At 34.7% G+C, this 17,523-nt stretch overlaps 1 protein-coding gene across 4 annotated transcripts in view; it reads right to left on the bottom strand.

The window, feature by feature from the left end:
* Positions 1-17,523, bottom strand: part of CAMK2D (calcium/calmodulin dependent protein kinase II delta) — a 290,301-nt gene that overhangs the window by 38,658 nt on the left and 234,120 nt on the right. For 2 of the 4 annotated variants that reach the window (XM_061192038.1, XM_061192039.1), the window contains exons 10-14: positions 16,244-16,366; positions 15,923-16,006; positions 15,435-15,477; positions 12,081-12,118; positions 3,305-3,353 (exon numbers count right to left, since the gene is read on the bottom strand). In XM_061192038.1, coding sequence (XP_061048021.1) covers positions 3,305-3,353; positions 12,081-12,118; positions 15,435-15,477; positions 15,923-16,006; positions 16,244-16,366 — 337 coding nt within the window. Of the gene's footprint in view, positions 1-3,304; positions 3,354-5,719; positions 5,762-12,080; positions 12,119-15,434; positions 15,478-15,922; positions 16,007-16,243; positions 16,367-17,523 lie in introns of all 4 variants that reach the window. The other 2 variants (XM_061192041.1, XM_061192040.1) reach the window with 2 other exon arrangements.

Raw genomic sequence — 17,523 nt, 5'->3', positions numbered from 1 at the left:
GATGCCAGTCGAGGTGCTGGTGTTAGGGGGGGACGACCAGCAGGAAGGAATGGAGCGTGTGGCTGCACGGAGGAGTGCACTATGGGAATACGCCTTTAAGAGTATGTTAAAAGTTGTGGTGTTTCACCCTGATAACAAGGTTGTATATAGAAAGGATAGAGTTGGAAAGTGTGTGTGTCGAAGAAAGACATGCAATTTTGTGGATAGGATATAGTTTTGTAGTGAGGGTATGGTTTTGGTCAGAGGATATAATTGATTGGTCTTTGTGAGCTCCTAGATGTTGGATATATGTGTAACTTTGGGTTCTAACAGAGCTGGACAATAAACACATTCCCTACCAGGCTATTCAGAGCTATGGCAAACTCTGAGGTAAAGAGAAAAGAGTACAATCATTCAAATGTATAAATATACGAGGGTCTTTCTGAAAGACAGTGCACTAATAAATGGAGAGATTCCCACACAAGCCTATCACCACCATAATAAATGTATCAAAAACATTTATGACAGTTTTATGTACCACCTGTCTTACAGTAAGAATGATGGCCTGGGTGATCTTTCAAAGGATCTTCTAAGTCTTAAAGTTTTCTGATATCATTCAATATTAAAAAGGTTAACCACCAAAAGGCTGTATGGGTCTTAAAAAGAACACAAATGAGGCCTAATATATATATGACTCTGTGGCCACATCCACCCTAGGAAAATAAAGCAGACACTTGAAAAATTTATTCATTGAGTTTAAGGAAAGGAACCAAGGCACTTTGGGCTCACTTATCAACTGGACATTTCTTTTGATCTCAATATTACACTTAATTTCTCTAACATCTGGTGTGTGTAGACTCAGCATAACTATAAAGACAAATACTGTCTCAATCTGGGAAATCCCAGCGGTGAGATGAAACCCGTATCATTGTGATTTCAAGAGAAGAACTGTTTTCTGAGAAGTGCTGATATAATTTCATTTCACCAAATAAATATAAGCTATAAGGTGAGACTGTCAGGGACTCTGTTTATATATTGACATTTACACAGATTAATAGCAATCATCCTAAGCCAATATGTAGTATACGGAAGAGTCCAATTCAGGTGAGAAAGACCACTTATTAAAACCCTGCTTGTAATCACCTAAGAATAAACATATTCCTCAGAGGATGACTTGCATACAGTGAAGTGTTAGTATTCTCCTAATTTTATTCAGTTATTTAAAGATTCAGTCTCACCAGTGAATAATGCACAGGTTATTTCTTCTTTTTGATTCCTGTTCAGGAGAAGAATGTAAAAAGTCATATAAACATTTTGTTTGGGTGAAAGAGCTAATGAGCCCAAAATACTTGTAAAGATAATGCTTTCTGAATAACTGGGAAAGCTAAATGGCACATCTGCTTATTTGGTTGAAAAAAAATCTCTTTATTTAATTAGACTGGCATCAGTGAATCATAAAATTACTTCAGTTCAAATTTTAGCTCAGAGGCAAGAGGGAGATGAATAGATCTACTAGGGCTTCCCTGGTGGCGCAGTGGTTGGGAATCCGCCTGCCAATGCAGGGGACACGGGTTCAAGCCCTGGTCCGGGAAGATCCCACATGCCGCGGAGCAGCTAGGCCCGTGCGCCACAACTACTGAGCCTGCGCTCTAGGGCCCGCAAGCCACAACTACTGAGCCCACGTGCCACAACTACTGAAGCTCTCGCGCCTAGAGCCCGTGCTCCACAACAAGAGAAGCCACCGCAATGAGAAGCCTGCGCACCGCAACAAAGAGTAGCCCCCGCTCGCCGCAACTAGAGAAAAGCCCGCATACAGCAATGAAGACCCAACACAGCCAAAAATAAAATAAATTAATTAAAAAAAAATAGATCTACTAAATAAAATCCTCGACACAGTTATCCACCTTTCCACTGTAAATAATGACTGACTACCTCTAGCAAAGTTAGGTCAGTGCGCTAGTAATCTAAATAGAGACATTTTAAGTGTCAGCTGTTCTGTATGACCAAAGAGGAAGAAGTCAGCCGAGGTGACTAGCAACTTGTGGTCTATAGTCATTTTTATTTCTTAAATAGCCTATATGTCTCCTTGACCTGAGAATTTCCAGGTTCTTTATTCTATAACATGAATACAATTTTTCAAAATTATATCTTACTAATGCTACCTACAGAATTAAAGCCTATGGGGATACTATTAGGTAATAATCTTTCCAGATAATGTTTAATTATCTGATGGATCATTTCTCTGAATGTGTTTTATACTTCTTTTCCTTTAATACTTCTGTTTTAAATATCCCTGTTTTTACCATTCTTTTTCTGGAATGGCTTCTAGACAAGTGGCCTGTAGGAATTGTAGTTACGTATACTAAATTAAAAAAATAAGAATACAAAACTGCATAAACAATTGCAGCAAAATTAACACTTCTAAAACAGCCCTGAGTGAGAGAGGGGCATGGACTTATATATACTACCAAATGTAAAATAGATAGCTAGTGGGAAGCAGTCGCATAGCACAGGGAGATCAGCTCGGTGCTTTGTGACCACCTAGAGGGGTGGGATAGGGAGGGTGGGAGCGAGACACAAGAGGGAGGAGATATGGGGATATATGTATATGTATAGCTGATTCAATTTGTTATAAAGCAGAAACTAACACACCATTGTAAAGCAATTATACTCCAACAAAGATGTTAAAAAAGAAAAACAGCCCTGAGACCAAAAAGAAGAAAACTGATTGCAAATGTGTGTTTGGTATGTATGTGCAGAGGCACTGAGAAGATGTTGATAGAAATGCTGGCAATGACTCATATATGGAGCTAAGAGAACCTGGGCAAATGAACTGAATGGAGATCAAGAATATATTAGAAAAGTGCATGAAAATCTAGGTTTAAAAGGCTGCCAAATGCAGAATTTCATTGAAACCCAGTTGAGACTACTGAAAGTTTTAAAAAATGGTTATTCTCATGCCCTATTCTTGAATATAAGTTGTTTTCTAGACATACATATACCTTTTGTATTACCTTTTGACTGATATATTTAGAATTTGATATTATGATCCCAAACATTCATTACTAGTTTAAAATCACAATGTCCTTGAATATACCACATGTTGTCTATAGTTTAAAGACAGAGAAAAGAATATAATGTGAAGAAAAAATGGACAAAATCAGTACGTATAATTAAAATAATAATGTACTTATAAAAAGAAAATTATTTTTGTGTCTCAGAAGAGGCCTAGTTCCTAAACTTATTAGTTATTTGAAACAAATACTTTTCTTCAGATATATATGTAACTCTGAGTTGGGATTTTCTATTTCTGGTTTAATCATACCTTTCACATCTTCATCCTCAATTGTTGTATTTGAACTCTCAGTTGACTCCTGTTGAGAAGAAAACATATTTAAAGTTGCAAACAATGAATAGCTTGACTTTTCTTTTTCTTAAAAAATTGGCAAGTGATATACATATCATGCAAAATTCTTCAGCAGGCTGTGCGCATATGCCGACATGCAAATGTACAAATATGTTACGTGGTTTTAACAGAAATAAAACGTCAAATGTTGCAAACGTTTCAAAAAGGGAGTACTCTGGTTGCCTAATCCCCGAAGCATGATAAATCAAGGTGATTTGTAGAAGCAGTCAAAGTATGCAACTTATTTTAAGAGCTGTGTAAGGATGTGTTGTGTTACAGTGCCCCATAAGGTGTGCTTTCTCTAAGTATTTATGAGAAGTTGAATATATTAGCCTAATGAATTTGAACCTTAAAAAACAACATTTTTTATCCCCAATTAATTAGTAATTAGTCCCTTCTTTGTGAAAGGCACTATATCGAGCAGTAAATTTGTAGGCTATTTATCAGCCTGACTTCTTTGTAGAGAGAAAAAGCATTTCATTGAATCATTCGACGAAGAAGCTGAGATATGGTGAAAGTGCTTTCAAGAAGAATTTCCATGTTTGTGATCAGTACAATGGAATTATAGGAATAATTTACTTTCAAGGAAAAATCAGATTCTTTTCATTCATTTCTAAATTAGAACCTGGCTTTATTGATAAGAAACTTGCTCCCATAATGAAAAGACAAAGCTATTTCTTTGTAAAACTACAAAGGAAGTTGCAGATTAATAAGCACAGTTAAAAGGACACTGTAACTGCCAGTATTAAGACACGTTCCTTAAAATGGTTGACAAATTTTTCCATTAATAATGTATTAATAAAATATTTCTAGCAAAGAAATTTAGTAATGTTCATAAGAAAGACACAATTTTCTACTTGGAATGATTAAAGGCTACTGCCAAAAAAAATTGGAAACTTCTAATCAATAGCTATGTGTTCAGCAATGAAAACAAATTTTGGAAAATGATGCAAACATTAGTCAGTGTACTTTTAGAGATTCAATATTCAAAAAAATGATCAATTTATACAACTATGATATATAATATTTAATCCAAAGGGACAGACTAATTAAAGATATATCCAGAGTCTCCACAACATCAAACCAAAGCAGAGTCTTCATGCGTTTCTTAATGTGACCTAGTACTCAAATTTAAACTCAAGATGAGGATAAACCCATGCACTGTAAAAATAAACTAATTCATGTAAGCAGGAAATATCATGCAACAACTCTTACAAATGGCATAGCTAGAATTATCGAAGTGTCCACTCCAGCTGCTATGCTTGGTCTTTCACTTGCTAATGATATTGAAAATAATCGTTCACATGTGTGATGCTCCTGACTACCTCAAGTCTTTTAGGGACTTGGAACATTTTAAGTGTCATGACTGTAAAATACATCTCATATTAAGGAACATAACACTTCATGTTTTTTTACTTTAGTGATTTTAATATTGACCAACTAAATGTTAGACCAGAGGAAATGTGTTTTCTAAGACTTTAACACTAGATAAGAGTAAGGAAAAGTAAGACCCATGACTATACTTAAAATTTGAGAAAAGTCTGATGAAGTATTTTTCCCTCCCCTTAGAGATATAATAATGGATGAGAAGTAATAAAGCAGAAAGATGGAATATGTTCGGGAACTGCCTCCTTTCATCCTAGGGACATGTATACAAGTACTGTTATTTAGTTAACCTGCTATGCAAACAATTTACAATGGATAGGAAACATCATAGTCTTCTTTCAGGATAAGCAGTTACATGTCTGTTACTGAAATGCATATAATTCAACAAAAACAAACATACTTCACAAGAAGTGAAACTCCCTGATTATCCTCAAGTCCATGTCAAACAACAAAAACACCACAAACAACAGGGAATTAAAAGAAAACAAAAAGCACACTGTGACAACAGAATGAATAAAATTCAAAAGCAACGTTAAATTTAAACAAATAACTATGAACTCAAGTTGATTTTTTTGAAGATAGTGGAATGATATACCAAGAAATTCTAAAATTTCATGCAGAACACATCTAAAGTACAATGCAGACAGGCATGGGGGGGAAAAACCAGATGGAATTGTTTAAGATACACAGTCATCTTGACATATAGACTTGTTAACTGGACTTTTACTGACTAATTGCACCATTCATTTCTCTTTCACGATGTCATTCATTTTTGTTTTCAAAGAAATATGTGTATAGTTCCAGATAAATTAGGCCCAAAAGAAAGTATGGTAGAAAAGGGTAAGGGTTTTCTTTCCTAATTTGAGACTATGAATTAATTTTGCTTTGAATATTTGATGAGATGTGTAATCTTATTAAAGCAAGATGATGTTGATTCTTTCTGAATACCTTGTTTCCATCAGGGTTGTGGATTACAGTAGTTTGGGGCTCCTGAGTGAGAACAAAATAGAGAAAGAAACAGTTCGCATTGGTAAGTACATTCTTAACTAGTGCAGGGACAGAGCAGAGTGCGCCAGCTGACACAACTAAATAGTGACAAGAGCTTAAGCAATGTTAACTACTGTCAGAGGTTGCAGCTGACAAGATCTCTGATGAAAGATCTCCCTGGTGAGCCCATGAGATACAGCACCTCAGTACCTAGCAGCAGCATGCAAAAGACCTTATTCGTGATCAGCATACAGACAAGGCTTTGAAGTTTGGAGACCTAGAGAGGCACTTGCTGTTTCACAAAGTCCTATACCAGATAGAGCTTTCCTTTCTTCTTTAACAAACAGCCTGTTAATATCTGTCCCATAGAAAACTGGCCAAGGGCACTGGAGATTAGAACTTTTTGAGATGATCTCAAAGTCTTTGTGAAGATATTTTTCAGCTGTATTAATTTGAGAACGAATCATGGTGTCACAATACACAGATAAATACCCTTGGAAAACCTAGAATCATTGGACGACGCTTAAAAAAGGGCTATCCTAAAGAATGTATTTCACAAGTCCATAAGAAATTCTGAGAAACACTGAGAAGGTTCTAGAACTAATCATATAATCACTGTAATTTGAGACACATTGCTGTTAAATCCCATGTTAATTCATATATATATAAGAAATTTCTGCTTTATAGACTTAAATGAAAGATTTGTTTGTAAAGTCATGTTTTTCCATGAAGAAAATATTATTTTTCCTATTGCTTTCTACTAGAAAATTGAAGAAATATTCCCAAGTGGAAAATAACAGTCAAATACCTGATGTAAAAAACGATTCAGTGTCCATACATCAACGGCATGCTTGGCACTTTCATTATATGATGTCTCAGCAACTGGGAGTTACTGCAACCCATGGAGAATGCTCTTCAATCATACGCACTCTGCCCACTAGACTATCTCATCTCCACTACACTTTATGCTGCAGTACTTAGAAAGCATATTTACTGCTGCCGTACTTAGAAAGCATATTTACTGCTGCCCTTCTTCCCTTCCCTGGCTGGAGGTATGATCAACACTGTTTTTTTGCTAGTAAGTAACCTGCTATCTTGAGGTGTCCTTCCTTTAAATGTTTTTAAATTGAGCCTTCTGGTTAACTCTGGTGGGACAATCTCCCTAACATTTTCCATTCATCTGAAATTAACAGTACAGAGGACAGTAAAAAACCATTAACATTTCTGAAACTCATAAATCAAAACATGGAATAATTTGGGGAAAACATTATGAAACTAAGAACATTGAATGCCAGTATTCAAACCTTGAATTTTAACATAATATGGTCTCAAAGTGTTAAACTGATTGAGTTGTTAATAGTGTGAATTTGATAGAAATGGACAAAACTGATTCCCATTGATAATTCAAAGCTCTGTGCTATGCAATTTCATTCTTTGGATTAAAGTGAAACAGTGATAATTTAATTTAAAACACAACAAACAAAAAGCTTTAAATTATCCAGTGCCTCTTTATCTCAGAAAGTGAGGTCTTAACAAAGCCCTGCTGTCGTAGTAAGAGGGAAACGGGAACTCTGAATAAGGTCCACATTTACTTTTGTCTAGCAGTAATCCTCTTAGCTCTCCTTGATGTCAATAGTTGCGTCAGGAAAGGAAGAAACCACTGTTTGCATATCTAGAGCTATCATCAAAAGAAGAGCTAAGAGCAACCAAAGCGCATTTCTAAGGCAGCATGCAACACTTTTAACTGAAGACCACAGCTATCATCAGTACAATGGTCAACAATGAAATGAGGTCATCTCATGTTAGAAACACACTGTTTGACAACTACCTTAACAAAAAGAAAAGAACTTTTCTCATATCTCAGAAAGCAAAAACAAGAACAAAATCCAAAAAAATAAAAATAAAAAATGTATGTATCTATATAGTGAAAGCAAATGAGAGAAACAACAAAAACAGTAAAGAACTTAAGAAGGGTTACAAAGAGTCCAGGTATACCAGCGCCGGGGTAGGAATATTTTCTTTGGGGCTGGTTACCACGTTGGCTTTGTTGTTTATCTGTAGGTATGCAGAAAATAGAAAAAGAGATGCCTTAAACCCCTCGGTAGCCAATGTCTCTATACACAGCATGTCTACGTGGAGATATAGACATGAAAATAAAGAGCCACTGAAGATGAACGTGAAAGACACTATGATGACTGACAGGAATGATGATCAATTCTAGTCTCCGATGGTCACACCCAGGCTAGGACTGTGTCTGTGATGGTGGAATGACAAAACGGACTTGGCTGCTTTGGCTGTGCCACCTTAGCAAACAGACAAAGAGCTGCTTCAACGGAGCTCAAATCAAGTGTCAGAGTATGAAATAAATGTAAACATTTTCATACTCTTCAAGTTGGATTCTGTTTCCCAGCTTCCAATTTTCATTGTTATGAATACATTCCTTTTTTCATTTGATTCTTGAGCCTGAAGTCACACATAGACTGTCTTTCTCTGGGGAGCCATCATCATTTTGTTTCGTAGGTATCAAATTAAAAACTTAGGTCTTCTGATGAAATGCAGGCTTTATAATAAAATATCTTAAAATGATAAGTCTGGGTCTCCTTTAAAAAATACATCTTCAATTATAAATGAGCAAATTGAACTCTTCACTATATTCTGGATGCAAAATGACTTTATTTTTCACAATTGTTTGAGAGGAAAACACTATGTATTCTGTCAAATTACTGCTATTGTTGAAGACTATTTGGTAATACTATTCCCTTGCTTTAACATAATTGGTTTTGACCTTAAAGAAAGATCATTACCACTATGGAAGCCACTTTGTGAAAACAACTCAGAGGGTCAATAAGTATTGTAATGGCCCAGAGAAGACTCTTTGTTGACAAGTGGCAACTTGAAACTACAATTGAGTTTGGTTACTAAAGAATCAAAGACTGAAAAGTAATAATCAACATTCACTTAAACTCATGCATGACATTGTGATTATCAAACAAATATAAATTAACATTCATTTTCTTGCACTATATTATCTAGTTATTTTCTTTACATATTATTATCTAAAAAATACATCCCATAATTTTAGTATAAATGTACTTAAGGACTTAAAGAGAAAAACATTCTGCATAAAATAAATGAATACCAAATGAATATTTATAAGCAATTATACCAATTTAATTGTTTAGACTTTCTAAGAATTCTTTTCTTTCATATTTTATACCTACAGATCATATTGAAACTGACACTGAGAGGAAGACAGAAGGTCCAAAAAATTAACTTGGGTATGTAATATTTTGCTTTTCTATTCATTCCTATTTGTGTGACTATTTGGTACCAGTATTATTTAAATACACTATAACACTGCACTCTGTGACATGCAAGAAAAGAGAGAAAACTTGGTGCCCTTTACTGGAAAACCCTTTAAATATTAGACCATCAATCTATGTTTTGTGGATAGTTTAAAATTTTTCTTTAAATAGAAGTGTGCAGAATTTAACATAAAATTTGTGCAACAGCCAAAAAGAGATAAGAGATAATGGAGTTTATTAAAGAAGGGTCAAAATTCAGTATTCACTTTAGTACAGAATATATGAGAAAAGAGGAGGGACACACATGCAAATAATTTCCTATTCAGGAAGAGTGCTTGGCAAAACACAGCTGACTTCTTATCAAATGATCAGAAGTGTTTAAGATTAAAGCCCACAGGTATTTAATATACTCCATTTAGTTTGTATCAGTGATCGCAAAGAATGAAAGAGGAATATACTGAGATCTTTTCTGTTTTGAGATATGAGACTTGATTTTTTTCCTAGGTTGTGGTTGCCAAGAACTGCTTTATTTTAGTGGAAATGTCTCACGGGCATACCTATGCACACAAACTTATCCGTGTAAGCGCACACACATCAACACACACATTCACACACACGTTCACTCACAGATACACAGCATACACACACTGTCGTCTCTTCCAAATGAAGGCCATTCTGTCTGGATGAGCCATCCTTTATTGTCAGGCACGGCAAATATGAATTAAATGAATATGTCCCTCAACCACCACTTTTACTTGTGTTTAAATGTACAGTTAAAAACTTTTTTGTTAAAGATTAGCTTAATGATTTTTTACTGTAGAAAATCTTTTGAAGGTATTTGTAATATTGATTAATTTAAAATAATAGGAGAATTTCTAGGTAAAAGGCTAGGAGGACTTCCTTTTAAAGAGTCAAATATCAAGTATGGGCTCAACCACAGCTGTCTTTTAAATATACAAGAGCTCTGGCACTTTTGTTTGTGAAATGTATTTATTTTATGTTATGGAAGCAGAGTATTTTTATTTAAAAAAATTAAATGAAACCAGATATTTAAATGATGCACTGAACTATGCTTACAAGGCATGGGCAAGATATTCTTATTTTTCAGGTGTTGAGTTCATTCAGTTTTAAGGTTAATAAATATTTTTTCCAAAGGTGCTTAACTTGGATGAATCCTTGTAAGATCACTTTCACACAATTTATAAAACTCCATGGTGGATGCATTCTGGTTTATCTGAACTAAGAATCACTCCTATTTTAGTAATCATGATCACCATTTAAAAATAATCCTATAGTGTTCCTTCACTTTTCACAATAATTATAGACATTAATTATGTCATGGTTTCTTCAGTTTTAGGAGAAAATTGCACTTTTTAAATAGCATATGGATGACGGTATAAACTTTTTACATATTTCAAAAATTCCGTTTCAAAGAAAAACAATAATATTTGAACATGGGCACTGTGTTTGATAGTTAATTAACATTAACCTGTAATGATCCTATACTTTCTCCACTTACACTAACTTAGGCAAATAAGACTGTTCTATTCCTAAGTGTGAATTTTCACAGGAGGAGAAATCTGGCAGATAGAGATCCTCACCATCATCTGAACACTCGAACTGGACTTCCTTTTCTGAATTGACCAGTCAAAGAGAAAGGAAAAGAAAAAAAATATGACCGGTTGAATTTTTAAAGTATCAAAGCATGGAGCACAGAATAATTTTGTCTTTAAAGGTGAACTATAAGTTGACTGGAAGAAAAAAGTTCTGGAAATGTTTCTTTCTATATAAGGATAGTAGTGAAAATAAATGTCTCAATAGAAACTGTGAGCTCTGCATCACCAAATAATAGAGAAAAACACAGGGGAATAAAACATTTGGAAAATTTTAAATATCACATTTCCACCAATGTTACATTGGGAAAAAAGCAGACATCAACAGTCATTACTGAACTTTAAGTTGAATAAACTAAGCAGAAGGAAGAGAATATTACAGGTTGAGGAAAGGAATTAATCAAAGGTAAATGCCAACCTAACGGGAATCACAAGTGCATGGTCACCATAGCTCTGGAAATTCCCAAATCACACACAGACAGGTGCTGAAGAAATGACTGGGCATGAACATAAGAAGTGACAGATGATTTTCTAAGTTATATATTCAAAATGAACTGACCACTTGACTTTGGGTCAAGTTCAAACGTTAGAAAATTAATTAATTCCCAAGAACGTTGAAGTGTTCATGAGGAATGTAGGTGTCTGCCATTGGAAGAGAAAGAAAAGGATTAAAGAAATAAAACATCGAGGTAATACTCTGGAAAGATAACAAACATAATGCATGTATAAGGTTATATTCAATCAAAGGTAAATTCCTATGAAACAAAACAGAATCAGTAGAAAGTAAGTTGTATTATTTTGTTTAGAAATCCAAGAAAGTAAAAATATTCTGCCATTATCTTTCTTGGAAAATATTTCTAATATTTGTTCAGGATATTCATGTTAAGTCTGTCTCAATACGTTATGATAGAAGAACAGGAACAATTAAGACCTTTATAAAAACTGCCCAAGCAGAGAAATATAGTCATTTGAATTTTGATTTCCTAGACTCAATGATTTGATTTTCCCCCCACCCCCCGTGGGCTATAAATTTCAGCAGCCTTCAAGAACATAGCATAACTATTTGGAAAAGCATTTGGTTTTCAGGGATTTTCAGGTCACCATGACAGTTTGAGGATGTAGTAAAACAGAGAGGATTTAGACGTTCAGTTTCTATAGTAACTCCATATAAAGTCTTATTTTGTCATGATTATTTAATATATAATAAGTAGAAAAAATGCAGCTTTTCTTGGTATAAATATTAGTCATTCCTGTATATTAAATTATTTTATATTTCAACCTGCATCCTTTATCAGGAACTATAAAAAGTATAAGCTGCAATGACTTAGAATTTATATTTAACATTTAAAAATAATCCAGCATCTGAAAGTCAGAAATGAGTTTAGGAGCACCTGTTTAACTTACCTTTACTCCATCTGGTTTCTTCAACAAACTCTTGGCTGCTGCAAAACGAGAGTAAAATCAGTTTAGTGAGTTATCCATAGAAACCGATAGCCAGGCAACAAAACAGGTTATTGTTTCCTTCTACCACCTTTACTGATTTATGGCCAACATATGCCAAGTTATCAAGGTCACATTGATGAGCGCGAGCTTACAGGACATTGAAATACAGTATCACTTTTCTTAATCTTGCCACATCAAATTTAGAACTAAATTCTTATTTAGTTCATTGAATATAATTGGACACTTTGCCACTTATATTACTGGACTTTATTTCACTGTTGGCTGTGAAAAGGATACTGGAACTTTAACTGGACTATGCTTTTGTAATCCAGAAAGTTGATTTCAAGTCTTTAGACATCAGCTCACAGATTGTTATTACATGTTCATTCACACCAAAAGTATCAGTTCTGCCACTTAAGTCCCTCTTCCTAGAGGTTTAAAACTCATTTGCGACAATTTGCTCTGGCTAAATAACATTCTTTTTAATAAATATATGTTTGAAATCAGATAATTTCATTTTTACAAAAATATTAATAACTATACTTAAAATGAAATGGTATATTATTGACCTAGAGCGAATTTTTTAAACGCTTAGCATATGACCTTTAAAAAAAGGTATTATGTATTTTCTTATACTTCAAAATCAGAATACAAAGGTCATAAACAAAAGCCTTTTACACTGAAAAATTAAAACTCATAAAATTTGAGGCGAGATAGAAAACAAAATGAAATCTTCAACTAAATCAGAGAACTCCTAAAGTACATCGTCTTACATGAAACTTTACTTTTTTGGAGGGAGCTTTTAGCATGCCTTCTGTTACTGAACTCCTTGAGTATATTAAAAAGCAAAGTGAAAAATATACTTATGAATGGGTACATACACAGTGAACGGATTATGTAACTGTCAACGACAATTAGTAGATCAAGTGTAGAACATCCACAAACATGTAGGACAAAGTACACACTTATGCTTCCATTTAATGTTAATTTTATATATATATATTTATTTAAGTACATCAGAATAGAATTTGGTATCTGAAATGGAAATACCTAGCTATAATAGAACTGCATGAACATGTAATTTCCTGACATCTGTTTGATTTGGGCCATTAGTTTGATATCACTTTGATAAAATTTTAAATTTATTTAAAAGATACAAAAATGTTAATTTTATTTAGTCATTAGCAACAAAGCTATTAATTTATTATTAATAAGACTGTAAGAAATAGTAGTCTTAGTTATAATACTGTGTGCCTGGAGCTAAAAAGCAATATTAAGTAAATCCTGTGGCAGTTAATAGGTTAGAAAGCAAACTCAGAATAATTGGAATTGCAATAGCAAGCGAAGAGAAGACAATGATTCAGGGTAAGCAGGGATTTGGCCTGGGAGATGCAGAAATGTCCCTTTTGCTTACTATTCACCTTACCTCACAAGAAATACATTCCACATAACGGGAGAAAAGAAAAAATAAAAACAACTTTATAACCATATACTTATGGACAAGTTACTTTAAAGAGCATGTATGGCAATGAAACAGAATGAATACTCAAAACTAAAATGCAATATCAACTATAAGATGTAACTGCGTCTAATGTTATACCAGTTGGTTTTGAAATGACGGATAAAAAAAAGTTTGCTTTTCATGCTAAGACATTCAGAAACAATATCAAATCCACGTATTAGTCGTGAGTTTTTAGTTTACATGATGATGAAAAGGAAAATGTGAGGTAAAAAGCTTCTATACATGGGTACATATATTAATAAAGGCCCAATTTATGCCTGAGACTTTAACAAAATGTACAATCTTAATTCTGGAGATTTTTTTCAAGTTAGTTTGTCATTAACAATACATACCATATAAATCATCCTACTTTTTAGTGATTCACTAATGATTGGGCCACAGTGAATATTAATTTATTTGAATATAGCATATATTAGTTAATATTTAATGAGATATTGAACTCACCCATATAAATGTCAACTATATTAATCAATTGTTCATAAAACAGGTAACTTGACAAAGGCAGTAACAGGATTTTACTACACCAAACAAATTGGACAAAATGCATACAATTGACTAACACAGTCCCTCAGTTTGTAGCATTACTCATTGTATTATTATCATTGTTGCTGTTTAACAGGTCAGTGGAAGCCTTTGGAAAGCCTCCTATGAGCTCACATTATATACAAAGGGAGACAAAAGGTGACCATTTAATAAAATGGTAAACAATAACTAGAAATTGGTTGAGAAGTTTGGAAAACATGATAATGATATAGATCATCACCTGACATCACTACAATACTCAGAAGTGAAGTATGTAGCGGGAATAAATTACTGAAGACATAGCTGGATAATTTGGTGCTGCAGATCACTCTTATATAAACAGTAAGCAAAGTAAAACGGTAGTATTTTTGGTATAATCGTCTGACAATTGTTCCAAGTTTAAACAGCCAAACAGTAAGTTTTACCAATGCAACTGCCTTGCTGCTTCACTCCCTCTCCATACATAAGACTGATGAGCTTCTACCAAAATTTTATTTTTGGAAACCTGATCCTTTGAGGTAACCTATCAAAAAAAGGAGTTCCAAAACTCAATTTCTGGAAAGAGTATATACTTTATGTTGACTTCGGCGAGTCACTTCTACAATAAAGAAATAGTTTAGCTTCTTTCAGCCCATTATTGAAACAAACTTATTTTTACCAAGAAATCATTTCAAGGAACGTTAATTACTGTGGGGTAGGTTCTCTGTAAATTGTTGAGTTTAGATACCTTCGAAAGTTGTAATCATTCTTATAGCAGGCCAAGCTACTACAGAACCGTACTTTCAAAAGAACTTAGGCCTAAGAGAATTGGGTTCCTCAATAAGGGCCTTCTTCTAAAAATCTTGCTTACTGGGATTCCCTGAGAGAATGAGACAAAAAAAGAAACTATTCATAGTTATTACTTTACGAGATCTCAATTAATTCTAGGTTCAAAATGCTGAGCTTCAAGCTGGGGGGAGGACGTAGTTCCAAAGTGTGCGCACCCCCGCAGGGATGGCAGAGGGGCTCCGAGTCCCGCTCCAGCGCCGACCAGAGGCGGGGCTGCTGGGGCGCTCTCGTGGAGAGTGCAGTCACGGGCCTAACGCCTCTGCGAGACGGCGCCCAGGTAAAAGCCTCACGGCAGCCGCGGGCGTGGAAGGAATCCATGGCACACGTTTGCCACCCCTGAACAACAGTGTTTTTCTAATGATTAAAGAATTGAAAATTAAATTCCAAAAAAGATACCAGAGAGGAGAGGAGGGGATCGAGAGCCGAGTGCTTAACACGTGTACCTGAAAAGTTCCTCGTAGCCAGCATAGTAGTCAAGATGGCACCCTGTCAGAGCGATAAGAATACAAAATTAATGCTGCCTATGCAAAGCACTGACCTAACAAAGAAGCAGTTTTTGATAATAAATCTTCTCCTAGCCTTACTTTCAGTCAGGGCATTTTTGTTTGGCTTTGGTTTTGGTTTCCTGAGAGTAGCGGGCCTATGTTTCTCATAATGCTGGGACCACCCTTGTGGGGGCGGCCAGATTCCGATTATTAACCTGCACAGCTGTTTTCCACTGAAGGGAGGGACCACGGCACGCATGGCCAGCGATCCTAGCTCTTCCTCGTAGCTTTAATTCCAGTGTAGATTCCACTTCCCAAAGACCCAGGAGAAGAAGGGTCCTGAGGCTCACACGTTTAAAAGCCTTTGCCCATAGCTCTGTTCCTCACACAGAATCTCTGCTCTCGCTGCCAAATCGCCCTCCTCACAAAAGTGGAACATTTCTTACCTTCAGTTTTCTTCTGGCATTGAATTTCTTCAAGCAGTCAACAGTCTCCTGTCTGTGCATCATGGAAGCAACAGTAGAACGTTGCTGGAAGAGGAGAAAAATAAACTTAATTGAGGATATTCAAAAGATATTCATTCCTCAACTTCATCAAATTTTTATTAATGGTGCCTGCATCCATCTGACAAACTTATAAGCATTCAACTGCAAGAGTTTCCTAATAATGAAAGACTGATTTTAGCCAAGACTATTTGTAAGACAAATTTTAAAGGAGAATGTATTTTTCATTTGAGCTCCTGAGATCTTTGGAGAACTGTCACTTACACAGATCCATGGGTGTTTCAGTGCCTCCGAGGCTGTGATACGCTTGGCAGGGTTGATAGTAAGCATTTTATTGATGAGGTCTTTGGCTTCAGGAGTCACTGTGTCCCACTCTGGTGATGGAAACTTTAAAAATATGTTTATAAAGGGTTTAAAAAATAGATACACTCAGTGGAACAGAGAAGAGCCACATACACTAATAATTTCCTTAAGTAGTGAATTTCTTGTATAATTTAAATTGTATCTATATATAGACAAACTGATATAGATATATATATCCCCCCTCTATGTATATATCTATATATTAAGATATTGAGTGTAACTGATAAGGGACAAACATGTACACTAAATTGCCATAACTAGTGATACATTCTTAAATTTGGAAAAATAAACTCAATCTTCTAGTCCTCTCAAAGCATATTTGCTTTGATATGAAAATTCAATTTTATGCAGCCTTTCTCGTAATTATTTATGCAATTTTGCAAAAGTCAGTAAAGCTGAGACATTGTCACATCGTCATGCTACTATGCCAAGGTTCAAAATAATGTGTTACACACTTCCACAACTCATCAACAGTAATAGCAGAGAAAATAAAACAGCTTCAATTCCTGTTCCAAAACTGACCTATAAATTGTCGCTATTTGGAGTGCAGCAGTGAGAAGAAATTTGAGACTACAAATTTGAGCCTCAGCAGGATTTCATTTTAACACTTCAAAAATGATAAATTTCACCAAAAGAAAGTTCATGAAATTTACTCTCATAACTTCTATTAGTAATCCGTTTGTATAGTAACAATACGATAAAGAGATTTATTCTAAATTTCTGTGTATAAATTTTTTGTTGATAATTATGTAACCTCACTTTCACTTAATAAGCATATTTAGTAGAAACAATATTCTTGATGGGTTAAGAAAAATGTATGTCACATTAGTTTCTAAATAAACAAAATATCAGGTTCTTTTCTCAATTCATGAATTTTTATAGACAATCTTGAGAAAAAAGGCATTGTCACTGTGCCTTAATGGACTTAAGTTAGTTCACTTTTAGTAGTCATAAAATGGGCAGTTTGTGATCCACTGGCAAAACGAAACATAAGAAAAATGATATTGACTCTTTAATACTTGCAACTTTTTGCCAGTTTAACAACTGTCATTTTAATTCCAGAAGTTTATTTTGGGCAGTTGTAAAAACTTGCTAATCAGGAACTATTGAAGAAACACTCAACCCTGCTTCTTTATGATGTGCAGATCTTCTGATAGTAAATGAGGGGCTGGGTTCAACCC

Source organism: Eubalaena glacialis, chromosome 5, assembly GCF_028564815.1.
Source record: "Eubalaena glacialis isolate mEubGla1 chromosome 5, mEubGla1.1.hap2.+ XY, whole genome shotgun sequence".
NCBI lineage: Eukaryota > Metazoa > Chordata > Mammalia > Artiodactyla > Balaenidae > Eubalaena > Eubalaena glacialis.
The sequence above is the reverse complement of the archived record's forward strand: the minus strand, read 5'-3'. Positions and strand labels throughout refer to the sequence as shown.